The 16,170-nt window shown below is 55.1% G+C and overlaps 2 protein-coding genes across 2 annotated transcripts; one reads left to right on the plus strand and one right to left on the minus strand.

Annotated features, from left to right (window-relative positions):
* Positions 1–2,069: 2,069 nt before the first annotated feature.
* On the plus strand, positions 2,070–2,498 carry B0H18DRAFT_1129223 (uncharacterized protein; the record flags this gene model as incomplete). The annotated part of the gene is made up of 1 exon (XM_048035404.1): positions 2,070–2,498. One exon carries the CDS (start codon positions 2,070–2,072, stop codon positions 2,496–2,498), a length of 429 nt encoding a protein of 142 aa, XP_047884751.1.
* A 2,477-nt stretch (positions 2,499–4,975) lies between these two features.
* Positions 4,976–5,155, minus strand: B0H18DRAFT_845665 (uncharacterized protein; the record flags this gene model as incomplete). The annotated part of the gene is made up of 1 exon (XM_048039550.1): positions 4,976–5,155. A coding segment is annotated over one exon (180 nt), but the record flags the coding sequence as incomplete, so codon positions are not given.
* Positions 5,156–16,170: the final 11,015 nt, after the last annotated feature.

The following is a 16,170-nucleotide window of genomic DNA, read 5'->3' on the forward strand; positions in this document are numbered from 1 at the left end:
AGACAAATGAGTTTTTCCTGATGTACATGTATTATATGCTACATGAACCCGAAGGCGCACATGCAAGCATTCAAGCGTACTCTGCAGACGGGGGAATGGGCAGGTCAGGAACCCACTGGCAGTGAGCAACCGCGTATTTTGGCATGCTCGCGAGTTCGACGACGGGCAAATAAAAGTTTGTGCAAGTAGGCGTACAGCGATCGAGTTAGTGAGTAGGTGAGTAACTGGGTGAGCAGTCGACGGGTGAGCTCGCAAGCAGATGGGCGGGCTGGCAACGGGTGAGCAACCGGACGGACAAGCGAGTGAGCGAACGGACAGGCGAGTGAGCTAACGCGCCACTGACCAGATGCGTGAGCTAGTGGAAGGGCGAGCGAGCGAGTGGATGCGAGTGGACGGACAGATGAATGGGTGTTGGACGAGCGAGCCGACGGGCGAATATGTCGATAAGGCAAGCGAGTGGATGGGCAAACAGGCACGTGGGCGGACAAGCGGGCGGACGAGTGGCCGCAGTGGGTGGGCGGGCTCGCGAATGGGCTGGCAGGTGGCCAGGCGGCTGAGTAGGTGAGCGATAGCAAGTGGGTGCCCAAGAGCCCGAGCATACGAGCGAGGAGGGTGGATGCAGATGGCTGCGATTACCTGGTAAGTCCTTGTGTACTGCGCTAGTGGACATACTGGGGTGCCCGGCAGGCTCTTGCTCGTCGCACTCCTGCTTGCTGAGCTGGGTCGTGCTGGGCGTGGGCACATCATATCGGTGTGCAGCGAGTCGGCCCTCGTCGTCGAAGCAGTATGCGTCTGCGCGTGACATGTCGTATCCGTAGGCAGCCAGCTCTTGCTTGCGGGTCCGTGCGTGGCATTACGCTCGTCAGGCGTATTGGTTGGTGTCCTTGCGCACGCGCGCGCCGAGGTCGTCTTCCCTGCGCTCGTGCTCATTGGGCACGCGCGCAATGGGGCCATCTCCGTTGCATTCATCTCCATCCGGTCGTCCTGGTGGGCATTCACTTGCCAGGGTTCAACAACGAGGTACACTCACCTCATTTCCTGGCCCTGTTGGCTGTAGTTTCCTTTCCTCCATGCGTGTTAAACCTTCACGAGCCTCCAGCGATGCTTTTGGCGCGTCACTGGAACTCGTTGCAGTCGCGTACAGCGCGGTCTTCGGCCATGCAGTGGTCCAGTTGACATGTGCTGTCTCTTGCGGACGGGCCCGCCTGTATGTATTGGAGGTCGGTTGGAGGTCGGCAGCGGGCTAGCGAGGGCGAAGCAGACAGGGAGGAGGCGACGGACTCTGAGCCTCGAAAGAGGTCCGGCGAGCGCGCGTGACGTGTCGTGGCTGAGGCGCTTAGCACTTCTCGCGAGCTGCAGCCTCCACGCTCCTCCACGGCGACGTCGACTCCTCAACTCCTCCTCTTCAACGCTGCGCGGTAGCACCCAAGCACACGGAAAGTACGACGGAGGAGCGAGGGCAACAGGGAGCTGGGGGAAGAGGGCCATCGAAGGGATAATACAGGTGAGTGCGATGCCCGCCTACTTGTGCATGCGTGTGGCACCCGCTCGCTCGCTCGCCCGCCCGCCTGCTCGTCTGCCCACCCTAGGCCTCGCCTCGCCCTCTTGCTAGCCCACTCTTCTACTTACCTTCTTGCTGGCCTAGCTCTCCGCCCAGCCGATCCCGCATTCTTGTTGGTTCGCCCGCCCTCTCGCTCTTTCCCGTTCTTGCTTGCTCACTCCTACACTCTTGTTAGCTCACGCGCCTGTCCGCTTGCTCGCCCACCCTCTTGCGCTCTCTCGTCCGTCTAGGCTCGGCCAGCTCGCTCGCCCACTCCTCCGGCGCTCCTCCATCTTCTGCTCAACCGCCTCCCCAAACCCACGCACCTTCCTCACGCCCTCCTTTGCCTGCTCCAGCACGCCCTTCACCCTTCCGCCCGCCGCCACCGCTGCCGCCTCCCTCTCTCTCACCCTGCATCATACCGCTCCGTGACCGACTCGCTCAGCATCCCCTTCCGCCCGCGCTTCTTGTTCCCAGCGCCTGCGGCCCCGCGCCCATCGCGAACTGCACCTCCCCGTCCCGCCTCACCATGCCTGTCCCCGTCCCGCGCCAGCCGCCCAACATGCCCTTGCCTGTGCCCTCGCTGTTCTTCCGCAGGCTCTCGAACTCGTTCCAGAACCCGGCAACGAGCGCAACCTCCCGCCCAAGCCCCGCACACGCAAACACGTCCGTGCGCTTGCCGACGTCCCACAGGAATGCGTCCGCCACCTCGAGCGTCGCACGCACCCACTGCTCGAGCACCGTCCGCAGCGCCAACGTGCTCATCTTCCCGCCTTCCCACCTGCTCGCCTTCCCGCCCACTCGCACTCCTGCTCGCTCACTGGCCCGCCCGCGTGTTCTCTCGCTCGTGCAGTTGATGGCGCGTTCAGAGCGCGACATGAACCACTACTGGTTGATGGCCATGCTCGCGAATGAGACGTGGTGCGCAGACGACACGGAACACTGCAGGTATGACTAGATTGCGCAAGCACATACAGATGTTTTGTACACGAACGAGGAGATGAGGTTGTGGAGGTTGCGTCAGGAGGAGGCGCAGAGAGAGACTGGGCGCAAGAGATCGTGGACAGGCTAGAGCAGGATATGCAGAAGTGGTACGGGCGAGGATGCTCGCGAGGAAGCTGAGGCTCTGCTCGCTCACTTTCTTATACTCTCGTATTTGTGTACGGGCAGAATGTACAACATTACAGCTAAATGAAGATGGTAGAGATGATTATTGAATGGGTGACTGGTACTACGATAAATTGAATGAAAAGGTCAATTCTGGTGTCTGTCTGATACTCACTGTGCATCTGAAGTAACCTGAGTATCCTGAGATATCTGGTGTTCTGAGGGTGTCTGAGGCTACCCTATCAGCCCGTCAGATGTTCAGGAAGTGCCGGGTTTGCTGATGTGATCTTCTGGCTCACAGATGATCCAATTTGAGCCAGTGTCTCACAGCGTGAGACTGTTGCTCAGCCGGCACTACTGGCAATGTACCAAAGGGTGCTCACACTTTCTCGCAGACCCACTTGAGACTTGAGTGTGGCTGGCTTGCCATGGACATGGAACAAGGCTGTCGAGAAGTGACCAGGGAGATACAGTAGAGTTTTGGAAATAATTGTATGTAGTATTAGAGGTGAAATGGGCTCACAGTCCGAGACTGTCAATGGCAACTAGGCATGATGAATGCGGGCGGGAACCAAGTGGGAACACGGGTATAGGTTGTCGGCTGATTGGCCTGAGCTGGAGTCTCGCTGTTGCTTTTTGCTGAGATAGGTGCTTGCCAATGAGCATTCCTGAGCAACAATCTCGCCCGTGATTGAACGTCTCACGTCTTGCCTTTCACGAGAAAATCCTGTCATTCAGTTCTCCTGATGTGATTGCCCTTTGGGCATCATCCATGCCCAGGACACTTGCACTTGTCGGATGCTGTTCTGCTTGTTTCTCACACAGTTGTGTGGGCCTGCTTGGGGGCTCTATACTGAGCAGGGCTCTGGGGGCAGCCTATGAATGCCTGCCGCTCACTGGGGGTCCAGACTGAGGTCATATATGAGTCAATAAAGTGAGTGGAAAAGAAAAAGGAAAGAAAAAGAATAAAAGAATGCAGTGAGTAGTCTTGACAATATTTCAATAATACACTGAACAACATCTCTGTTGTATCTGCAGGATCCTGACAAGGCAATTCAACCCAATACCTCACTTGCCATTCCCACCAAGAATACCACCATAGCATGGCCTGCATACTGCACAGCCCATGAGATCACACAGGAGCAAGTGTCTCCAAGTCAGTTCACCTCAGGCTCTGACCATGACCAAGATGTTTGTTCAACACAAATGAGCATCTGAGTCCACTCTCAATGGATAAACCAAGATCACCTGTCAGTGCCAAAGCCATCACTGACAATTGACCTGAACCTGACCAGCATGCATGATCAAACCCACATACCAACAAACAAACTGCAAACCCAACACAACTGTAAACCAACAATGAACCTGTGATCAACAATTCAATTGACACAATGACACTCAGTAAGGTGACCAGACTGCACATATGGATGTTGGACCTTACATAATGTATCATATATGGTAACCTGCAGGACAGCAGGGTTACACACTCTTAAACACATTAATCTTCATCTGTTTGGTAAGCTGGAGATAAGATAGCTGCTCATGGAAGGCAGTGATGTAAGTGCCCAAAGCCCCTCCTGGTCAGCTCAGAGCCTTGTGTTAATGTGCCTTGCCATACTTTGGAATTAACCATATACTGTATACTATATTGTATATATTCATATACCCTGGACATGGTACATACATGGATACAGTATATGGTTAAAACCGTATATACCCAGTATATACATGAAATGGTTGGAGCCTTAACGCCTAGTTCTGCCGCACAAAACGTAGATACATAGGAGCTGTCCATAGTAATCTTGCTGCCGGAAGTCGGGAGGTGCGTTGCGGCGATGCACGAGACGATCAGTCTGGAGTGTGTACTGATGGCCTCGGACTGTTAATGTATGTACAGCTGGGCAGCTTGTAGTTCACTCACCCGGACATACGTCGCATCGCGATTGTGCTCTCCAAGGCCAACTAGCTCAGCCGCGTGAATGGTATCACCTCCTCCACTGATCCGGACCTTGCTCCATTGTTCGATCTCAGTAGGGACGTAGTGTTTGATAATTGTTGATGTTGTGTCGTACCGCGTTGCAAGGCTCTTGATGATTTGATTCCGCCTCTGTGTAGTGATCTTGCCTACGCGTCGGGGATGCAGGAGGATTGTCTTGGAATCTGTGTGGTGTGATGTCGACGTCAACATGATGGTGGAATTGTCAGTACATGGCACTGCTGACTCCGAGAACCAAGACAACAGTGAGTGGACTCACATCCGTGGGCGGCGAAGTCAAGCTGCTCTTCCCTGTCCTCAGGATCCTTCAGTGCAAGTTCATCCTCCAAATCGTAGATGAGCGCAATCTGTTTCAACTCAGCGACCTCGGTGGCATAGTTGCTCAAACTCGCATATGGAAAGTGACGACTCTTGACGGCTGGGAGTAGAGTGCCGCAAAACCTCTCAATCGGAAACTCCCAGCTTGCCCAGACAGGACCGGTGGCCCGCATGCTCGGCGCAATGTGCAATAGGCCGTGAATTGTGAGGGGGCACATCGAGAGGAAGTCAGGTCGGTCTTGGTAGTACCACCTGTAGTAAATACGAGAATCTTGACGATGAATTCGGACTCTCGGTGAATATGGAGTTGGAGTGAACATACCGTTCATATTCCGAGACCCATTTCATGAATAGTGTTTGAAAGTCCAGTCCATGGACTGGAAAAAGACTGGGACTGAACTGGGACTGGCCTTGGAAAGACTGGACTGGACTGGTCAAAGTAGGACTGGTCTTACCCAGTCCAGTTGCAGTCTTCCAGGGTTGGGGAAATTGGAGGGACTGGTCAAAAGACTGGTTGCAACCAGTTGCGACTGGTCTTTGGCCACCCCCCTAATATGCTGGTGTACATGGCCAAATGGAAGGTTTTGGGGGTCATAAATAGCAGTAGTACATAGGATATGCACAACATGGTGGACATATTAATGATGTAACCTATTTAGGCAACATGTATTGTCCATCTATGCACCTCCACTTATGCCTAATATGGTAGGTGTACCTGTCTCACCCTTACTGACATCACATGCCTTGCCTGTATCAGTCATTATGGACTGAAATATGATGCTCCCATGGGATACACACTATTGCCTACCATTATATACCATATTACAATAGTACAAAAAGCTTTGTAACCAAACATGCAGACATAATTGCTGAACAAACCAGTTGCAACTGGCAAAAGACCAGTCAGGACCAGTTGGGACCAGTTGGGACTGCATGTGCAGTTGCAACCAGTTGGGACCAGTCTTTGGAGGCAACTGGACTGCAAAGGACTGGTTGCAGTCAGTCCAGTCCCAGTCCTACCATTTTGGGGTCAATCTAGGACCAGTCGCAGTCGCAGTCTTTCCTCTGAGGGGTCAAAAGACTGGACTGGACTGGACTTTCAAATACTAAACATACCGCATTACACGAGACGGCTATGAGATTAAGTGGGACTTTCCTGAAGTCATCCAGCGCCGCATTGATGCTCGCATCAGGGCGACCAGCCAGGCCGTAGTACTGGTAGATAAGCTCCGGGATGCTTTCATCCCGGAAGGGCACCTTCGGCTCGACCTTCGTACGCTAAAATTGCCGTGAGTTCGTTCTGGGATTCAACACACAACGTGCGATCTGAGCACTTACCTCCCGGTCCAGCTTCTTCTTCCGATCGAAATGGATTTTGATGCCCCTGAAGACAAAGTTGGGGATGCCGCGTTTTTTTGTGCCATCGCTCACGACTGTAGGGTGCATCTCGAGAAGCCAGAAGGCAGCCTCTGTGCGTTGAGCGACAGACAGACTGCCGAACTTGAAGACTTGCTCAACTACTTGTTTGGCCTTTTTGTTTAGCTCGTTCCGCGTCTGTGATGCGCACGTCCAGACCTGATGGTGATCAGAGTCTGTGACTTCTGGTCCACCAGGAATCGTTGACTCACCACAGTGTACACCTTCTTTCTCATTGCCTCCATTGCCTCTCGTTCCTCTCGTTCCTTCTTCGAAAGCCTGACTTTCTTCCGGTCGTCCTGCAGCAACTGCAGTGCTTCCTCCATTGCAGCGTTAGGTTGGTCATTCTTACCGCGTCCTGTAAGTGTATCGTCGAGGCTATCCTTGACCAATTTGAAGCTGGTGGGGAGTCGCTGCGACGTGACGGATGCTTCCTGCGTCCATGCAGAGTTGAGGGCAATGCGCAGACGTAGGCAATTCTGCGCTGCCGAGACGAGAGATTTGACGCTATTCGGCAAGTCGGCGACCTTGATGCGACGGCTAGTTTCGCCTTCACCGGCCGTCAGCTTGTCACGATCACTCTTCTGATTGGCCTTGGTTTCAGACAGCAGCTGTATATTGTAAGTGCTATGCTGATCACCGCCAATAGTGCAGGCGGTGTACTCACTATAACGTCGCCCTCGTCCTCCTCGTCCTGCTCCTCGATCATATCATCGTCCTCCCCCTTTTCAGACCCGCTCTCCACCTCGGCTTCATCCTCACCATCGCCGTCTCCGCCTTCGTCTTCGCGTTCTTCCTCGTCTTCGTCCTCATTCTCTATCTCGACACCGTCAACCTTACCATCGCCCTCCTCGCTTTCGTCGGTAGATTCGACTGCTTCGTCCTTGCGTGTCGCTTTAGCCTTACCCTTGTCCTGTTGGATGTCAGTTGTCTTGAAATAAATGAGCTCGGTGCATAACACGACGCACTACCTACCTTCCCACTCGCCTTGTCCCCAGTTTGACGGCGACCACCGCCTCCGACGAGTCGTAGGTCAGACAAAATGATTGTGCGTATGTGAGTGAACGTACCCAATGACCGCACAATATCTTCCTCGCCGGCATCCAAAGCAGTTCTGTCTTTTGCAAATTTCCCGTACGCCGGCTTAGGTTTGGCTTAGTACCAATACGCCAAGCGAATCAGTAGTGTATAGCAGAGAGTGATCTGACCACGTACGTCGAATGGATTTACTCTGCTTAGTCGCCACATCCTCCATCTCCACATCCTCCGGAGTGTCTTCGACCGGCTTATCCTGTTCGTCGACGTCTGCCTCGGCCTCCGTACCAGCACACCTCTTTTTTTTTGCTTTTCGTGGCTCTTCATCGGCCGGTAATTCCTCTTCGTTCATCATCTTCAATGCCCTCTTGCGTACGTCTGACACGTATCATCAACCAACGATAACATTCGGGTTCATGGGTTCACGGATTTTACTGACTGGTGGTATGTTCTTCCTTCTCTGCCTACTTACTCTTCTGTACCTTCTTCTTGGCGACCGCTTCATTTGCCTTGCCTTTTGTAGGCTTAGTTGATTTCTTCGAGCCGCCTGCGGCTGCGGAGGTCTTTGTCGACCTGGTAGACCATGCCGTGCCGGAGGCTTGTTCGGTAGCGGCTGACCTCGTGGCGCGCTTAGCCATATCTGAGTACTAAGAAACGAACAGCAGAGGTGTAGACTGTAGTGAGAAAAAGAAAGAGACGCACCTGCGATAGCTGCCGAGACGCTACGAACTTCAACAATCGATGCCGGCGAGTGTCGGCGATGAACACGGGACACGGGTGACGGCCGAGCGCTATTAAGCATGGGAAAGCACGCAGCCAGTAGTCGATTCAAGCTACATAGTACATCAAATGAAACTGCTGTTATTCGACCAACCGTTGCGCCCTCCAAGCCATTTGGTCATTTCCCTGTCAGTATGCAGCAAAATATTAATAGATGCTCTACGCCCCTTGTAGTGTAAGTTGAAGTGCGTCAAGCTGCAAGAAGGAAAGATAGCGAAATCACCATGTCGTAGAGGTACTACTAAGCCTGCTTCATACAGGACAAGCTCGCCACCATCGAAATCCTCGGTGAGCTGCAGTTGCAACATTGAGATGAGGGCACATCAATTAATAGAGATACTGCACCTACAGTAGTACAATGACAATTGTACCAGGAGAAATGCATGGCATGGACTACATGCTCACCGCCGTTCTGAGCTGTATTGATTGGTTTCAGGGCCTCAGGTTCTAAGCACGCAGCAAGACGATTTGTCAGATCGTCTCGCAAGCCCTGCGGCATCGACGTGCATATGGTAGCCACTACGGTTGACTGTACAGACTGTCCCTGTTGATATTGACGTTAGCGTTGTAACAGCCCAGTAATTCAGTTTCTGACTCAAATAGGTTCCGGTTGAGGCGAACGTATCCAGTGCGTGCCGGGCGTATGCCATCCACGTACATGGCGTGAAACTGTCGAAGTGTAAATGTGACATGTAATGTTACTGTTACGAGGTTACGAGCTGTACTACATGGGCTGGAACTTACCAATGATCTCAATTCCTCCAAGCTCGAACTTGAATGCTCTGTGGCACTGCTAGCCAGGTCCCTTTGATGCTCCGTCCATCGCGAATTCTTCGCTTTGTGCCTAGGAGATTCGAAGTGTTGATTGCGGGCTTGCTCTGGGTCGTACGTCGAAGTGAGTGTCGTAGCACTAGTGGGCAAAATGATACTATGCTGCTTCGTGCGGCTTTGAAGCCATCTGAGATCCCTAGCCGCACAAGGCTGAACGTGACAGGCTATCCACTGGATGCCTCGCCTGGGACAAGGCGGCAGTGGGAAGTGAGCCGATTCCTGTTGATGTTGATTATTCCTCGAGGCAGGGTCATATGGCCCGCAGCAAGTTTACGACACGGCCTAGGAGGCCGCGCCGCTAACCCGGCAGTGTAGTACTCAGACTTTGAGAATTCGCCCTACAACGAATAAACAAAAAGTTTACCTTGTACAGTCCTGCTTAGTTCCGGTACCATACATGCACATGCATGTTTCTCGACTGTAGGTTGTTCACTGCTGCTGCCCATGGTAGGTGCATGATTGACGATGCCTGATTCTGCAAGTTGAAGTCCAGACATTTCGGCTTTCAGAGCATGTAGAGGAAAAGACGTGCTTACCTGCGCCCAATGTATAACGGGCTTCGGCATCATGTGCGGTGTTCGTGGCCTCTTCACTCGCGTTGCTGCTCCTATACACTGCACTGTACTCTGTGTGCACTGACAGTCGCCTCAGCAGCATTCTCAGCCAGTGTTAGGACTCAAAGTCTGAATAGAGGAGAGAAGCCCGGTGGGTCCGGCACTACCCTTGGGCTCGGGTGGGACTTAGATGAGTTTCTGATTCGCCGGTGTAATGGTCGGGACGAACATGATACACCATTTCCTACTATTGTCTACCACGGAACGCGCCGCGTCAACCACCTATTTTTTGACGACACTCGAAGCGTAGCGTATCTGGATCTCGTTACTTATGGGCATGTAGATGTGAGACCAAGATCGCAAAGACGCAGAGTCAGATGTCTGGACAGGCCTGGGACGACATGAGCATAAGATGAGCTCAAACGATCGTGAACACCGCTGAGTGCCACGTCTCTCCTTTCGTCGCCTTGTCCGACCGTGACTGTGCTCGATTCGCCATGCTCTCGTGGCGGCCGACATCCTGCAGAATGGCCGAGTCACATTTCAACAAGACCTTGAAAGTGCCCGTCTTCGTGTCCGCCCTCGTCCTTATGCTGCAATAGCTGTGGAGACATGTCAGTCCCTGTGCCTCCCAATGACGAAAGAGGACAGATGCAACTTACGTCCTGCAGCGCCTGTGTCCCGTTCCCGTCCACCTTCGCGGTGTCCATGCAGTCGCGCACCGTCATGAGCTGGCCATCGACGTACTCCAGGCTTGTGCGCACTGTGATCGTGATCGCGTTCTGCACCTGCAGGAGGTCGTGCTTGCTGTCTTCAATATTGAAAATTTGAGTGTGTCGACCTGATTTGCACGACTTTGAGCTGTTGCAATTCGGTAAGTCAGTTTGGTACTGTGATGACTACGAGAGATGGTGCGACGTACGTAGAGGGCAGATGAGCGATCCTTGCTTGAGCTCGCAACTCGCGCGGTGACAGTGAGAGCATGCCCGCCAAGAATCACGTCTGCGATGCCCGAGTCACTGAGCTTTGGGAGCCCACTCTTGTTGCGGAAGTAGAATGAAACGTCGCGCATGTCCGCCTGGATCTGGCGGAATGTGAGCATGAACTCGCGAGGGCTCTCCTCTTGAATGTCATTGTACGGCGAGAACCTCATGAAGTTGTGCGCCTTGACGGTGACGAGGTTCAGGAAGAGACCCCCGCTGAGCGCGAAGTTCTCGATAACGAGGTCAAGCGCGTTCTCGGTATACTCGACGCACAGAGTCGGGATATTACCCAACCTAGTATAACACGTCATCACATACGATTCCACCGACAGGCTTGCATTCGCCGTCCGGCGAGCGATCACTACATGACGGTCAACATGCGCGGAGAAGATGTCTCGCGAGGTCGACAGGAAAGTTGTGCCAACGTAAGTATCCCTGTCGGCGAGGGTGATGTGCTTGCCATTCACCATGAGTGATGGGGGTGACGACGGGAGTGGGCCGAAGATCATCAGCTGCGTCTTGGAGGCATTGATCGTCGCAAAGTTCAGCGAGCACCACCGCGCCAGTTCATCCATTTTTCATTGCAGAGCCGCCAATGAGGTAGAGAAGAGCGCGATGTCGTCTGCCTGCTCGAGGTATACACATACCCCTCCTAGCCGGATGTCATCTTCGTGATCAGAGATGCGGAGGTCTGCCAGGAAGAGGATCCAGAGGATCGGTGATGCAGGATCACCTATGAGGATACCCGCCGCTGCTCGGAAGAAGTCAGACATGCGGCCGTCTGCGCGGACGACATACCGCAGTCAGGCGTAGAGCATCCACAGCCAGTCAAACAGTGGTCCCGAGAAACCTGCCGCGTGGAGCTTAGCCCATAGCGTAGGCTGATCCACAGATGGGAATGCATTCGAGTTGCAATGCATCGCTATCACCCTCTCTCTCCGTCTCCCGCCGTCCTGTCGAGGATACCGGTAACACCGCGAGCCGCTGATCGAGAACCATACATAGGGATGCATGGTCTGATCATTCAGGCCAGTGCTCCAGAACGCGCAGGCGAACGTTTCCGCTACTGATGAGTTGCAGGGAGGCCACTGCGTAGTCGATCACCGTGCACCTGAGTGCCCGGAACGACGCGAACATCGACAAGCTATCTGCATCCTGTAGGTGAGTCCCATTCAAGATGTCAAGGCCGTAGTCCCGACATAGCTGATGCAGTGCACGGCCATGCTGTGAGATAGGTGCGTCATCTGGGGAAGACCGGCAGGTCTCTTGGAAGGCGGATGCTGTCCCTGTGCGAGCGTTTAGGTCGCCTGCGAGTACCACTGGGACTTCCAGATCCCTGGTGGTAACAGCGAGTGCCCGCTCCAGGAGCTCAGATGGGCCAAGGGCAGACAGCGTGTACCAGTGAGAGTGGGGTGGAGGGATGTAAGCATTCAGCAGCCACAGCCCTGGTAGTCGCAGGACCATAACCTCGGACCCCCCCAGTTCCGGATGGTGTACACACGAAAGACCTGCTCGCACCAGTGCGGCAAGGACCCTGCCCGGCGCATTGAACGACGGTGTATCGACTCGCCCAGCTACACAGCAGTCGTAGCCTTACGACGTCGAATTGGGCGAGGGCATTCCGGAACCGGTCACACCTCAAATTAAAAGGCAGATTGCCATGTACGTTCCAGCACACCACGCGTATATGAGCATCGCTCGCGGGCTGGCTAGGGTCGCATATTTAGCATTTTGATTTGAGACGTATAGTAGTAGTAACTGACTACTGCACAACCTTCGCACGAATGGAAGGGAAGTCTCTGGGTGCGCGATTCCAGGCTTTCTCGAAGGCGACGGCCTCCTCCCTAGAGCGGAACAGGGCACGGACTGATGAAACCTCACTCTCCAGGAAGACACCGAGGATGGACAAGTCCTTGATACGGTTTCCTGCACAGACGATCGACGTGACCTTCAGGACTGTTGACGCACGACACTGGCCTTCTAGGCCATCTTGCCGAAGAGGACCTGCGTGATTACCGTGGGTATGAGTCGCAGACGTATTCGAGCTTCGAGCGAGTGAAGGCCCTGCGGTGGTCGCCACCGCGCTATGTTCCGGTCTCGTCGACGTCTGTGCTTGACCGTCACGCCTCTTTTTCATCCATCCGTTCCGCTTCACGCATTTGTACGGCGGCCCGTCCTGCGCGCTGTCATTGTCGTACTCCGGGGAGCGGGCGTGACCTCAGGCGCCACGAGGAGCAGGCCCTCCAGGACCTCCGGCGGTGCGGGGAGCGGGACCTCAGGCAACGGGAGCGGGACCTACGGCAGCACTGGGGCCGGCTGTTCCATCGGCCGGTGGACACGAGATGGTCCATTCGTCGGGATGAACGGGGGCAGGGGTCCTCGGTGGAACATCTCGAGCGCACCGAGAAGGATGTTGCAGGGCAGGTTGGGTGGGTGGCGAGTATACTCTTGGATATCGGGGAGACGGTGGCATCACTGCTGCGTCGATGGAACGAGGAGATGGCGAATGAGTACGTACCCGCACGCCCCCGCCCTGCAGGAGTCGAACTTTTGTGGTGGTCGAGTCCGTCGACGCTACGACCGGTTGTGAGCATCTCTCAGCTCAGTGACGTCGCGAGACAGTGAGCGGTGGGCGTCACGCAGCTCGAGCAAGTCGTGCGTGTGAGGACGCGAAGCTCGTCGAGGTCTTGCGCCGCCATCGACCGCATCACCCGCCTCGTAGTAGGAGGCGGAGGCGTGACAGGCGTCTTCGGGGCTGATGCGAGCAGGACGTCCACCGCGGTGTTGTGCTGCGAGAGGTTGCAGCACATGGTGTCAGCGCTACTAGCTAGGGATCAGGCCGCAATACCCACCTAGGATGTTGTGTGCCATCCAATGGCAACGCTGCACCAGCGATCTCATCGTCCTCGTCCAGGGGAGGCGGCACAGGTAGGTCTGGGACTGTCGCTATGAGTGGGTCGAGTCCGCAAGAGAAGTCCTAAGCGCCGAGGCTGCGCCACCCAACGCTTGCCACTTCCAATCACTGCCCTTCCCTCATGTCCTCCGAGTCCTCCCCGTCCCGCCCTCAACTCTGGCCTGCTCGCCACCGAGCTCTGGTACACACAAGCGAGCTCGTCCGAAAGAATCGGGGTGCACGCATCGGCTCGCTGCACGCCTCAAGACCACGCTGTACACGACTGTAACGAGCTCCAGCGATCTGCCAAAGGCGTTGCTGGAGGCTCGCACAGGAGAGTCATGCAGGGAGGAGAAGCGGGCATGGCCAGCAGGGCCAGCGATACAGGTGAGTGCCACACTTGTCACCTCGATCCCATAGTCGACCCGACAAGTGAACGCTCACCGACGACGACCGGACGGAGGCGAACACAACGGAGACGAACACAACGAGATAGTCCCGGTGCGCGTGCGCTCAAGTAACGCCAGCACAGGCCCAGTAGGCATGCACTGGCCAAGCCTCAGCCCGCCGCACCCGGATGCGACGGGTTGCATGCTGCCGACTCCAGGTAAGCGAATTAGTAGGCGAGCGATGGGCGAACTACCGCGCAGGCAAGCAGCGATGGTGCGGGCGGGCGAACTAGTGGAGAAGCTGGCGATCTAGCGAGTAGTTGGGCGAGCAGTTGGGCGGGCGAGCAAACGGAGGGCGGCAGACGGGTGGCCAGACAGACGGGATGGATGGCTGAGTAGGGCCGGGCGGGTGACCGAGCGAGTTGGCGAACTAGCAGCACTAGCAGCGCCGTGTGGATGAGCAGGTACGATCGCCCGCGCGCCACACGTCGATTCCCAAGAACGGCGCGACCTAGCCTGCCGAGGAGGACATACGACGTGAAACAACCATCCCGGCATACACCGGTCATTCGCTCGCGACGCGTACGGGTCTACCGTACAGTAGCAGGCGCAAGTGCACTACACGATCGCATTCATTCTACTTGTTCACTGTATGTACGTAGCCTGTATAAATGAATATTTGCCCCTTGAGCCAGCTTCACCGGCACTACGATGCAGGCAAAGGTCGATGCATCAGCACGCGCACACCACAGCCAGTCGTGCGTGATGTCAACGTTGCATCAGATATGTATTCCATGAGACGGCGACAGTGCAGGCTGCGACTACAGTACAAGCTACGACGACAATAGTAGTACAAGCTACGACAATCAGCGAACAGCGAAGAGATAGCGATGAGACATAGTTATGACAGCGTTGGTAGAGACGATCAACAGAGGGTACACATACTCGTACAGCACTACAATCAGATGACGACACAACGGGGACGAATGTACGATAGAAGGGCCACGGCCGTGATGCGGGACACACAACAGCGAGACGTACAACAGCGAGACGTGACAATGGACGTACAACAGCGAGACGTGACAATGTGCGACGTTTTTAGTCGTTGTCAAGCGTGCAAGGTCACTGCTGGCGAGAGGAACTCGGACCGTCGCGGCCACGATCTTCCTCCAGCTCTGCCTCGACGGTGTCGGAACGCTTGCGCTTGCGTGCCATCTGGCTAATGGACTTCAACTGCTCCCGGAGGGCATTATTCGGCTGGAACTTGGGGTTGGGTGCAGCACGTCCCCCTTGCACGGCGCCTTCTGCTTGGTTTTCCACCGTCGTGTTGTCGACCAGGCGTTGGACGGCGGTACCTCTCGTACCCGCCTTGATAGCTTTGAGGAGCTGAGTAATATGGGCGTCGAATAATACGTCTTCGCCCGGAAGGCGTAAGTGCTTGTCTTGCGGATCGAGCAATTTGTCAACGAATTCATCGAACTCTGCGGAGCGGGCGTTGAGTTCATCGTCATCGACGATGTCGCCGAGGGCCTCCGCCAACTTCCGCGCGTTCTCCGGTAAGCCCAGCAGGTTCACCACCATGGACAGCTTCAGTTTGTAGCCGTCCTCGACCTTCTTCAAGAAGACGCGGAGCTGTTCCTTGAGCTGCCCTTCGTACGATTCGAGAATGGGCTGGGCACAATAGTTAGTATGTGGATGCTTGACGGGCAGGTGACGGTCGCTTACGATGGCTAAACCCTTGGCAACCCATTTGTCCATGTCCCACTGCTCCTTCACTCCCTGCCTGAACGTTTCCAGCTCCGAGAATGGGACATAAAACCACCAGACTCGAACGGCGCCAAAAAATACGGCGCCGTTCGCTGTGCGCCATGGACCCGCGTCCGAGATCAATCCAGCGTGCTTCTCCGACAGGGTGCGGTACCGCTCCCTGTGAGCTCGAGCGACGAGATGGTATAAGCACCACTGCCTGGCGACTCCCATTTGGACTTCAGGCCATCGTCCCCTTTGGGGACCAACTCGTCGATGTTGAAGCAGGTGAGGGCGATGAAGGGGGGGAACTCTGACCCGTCGCCGTTGGCGGGCGTTGTCTTGCGAGTTCCGATTAGTGCATCCCCCAAATCCACGAGCTGCTCAAAAGCTTGAGTGAACCTGTTGAACTCTGATGCGCGGTTGGAACGTACCTTAGGAAGCGCGCCTTCCTTTCCCTTGGTATGATGAAGCTCCTGCGACTTGGCCGATTCGTTCAGTTGGGTGACGTACAGCTTATCCCGACTAAGATCGCCTCGACCATATCTGCAATCTTCTTCGAGCTGCTCGGGTTACGAATCG

The sequence above is a fragment of the Fomitopsis serialis genome (genome assembly GCF_022376445.1).
Source record: "Fomitopsis serialis strain Sig1Antser10 chromosome Unknown B0H18scaffold_377, whole genome shotgun sequence".
Classification (NCBI taxonomy): domain Eukaryota; kingdom Fungi; phylum Basidiomycota; class Agaricomycetes; order Polyporales; family Fomitopsidaceae; genus Fomitopsis; species Fomitopsis serialis.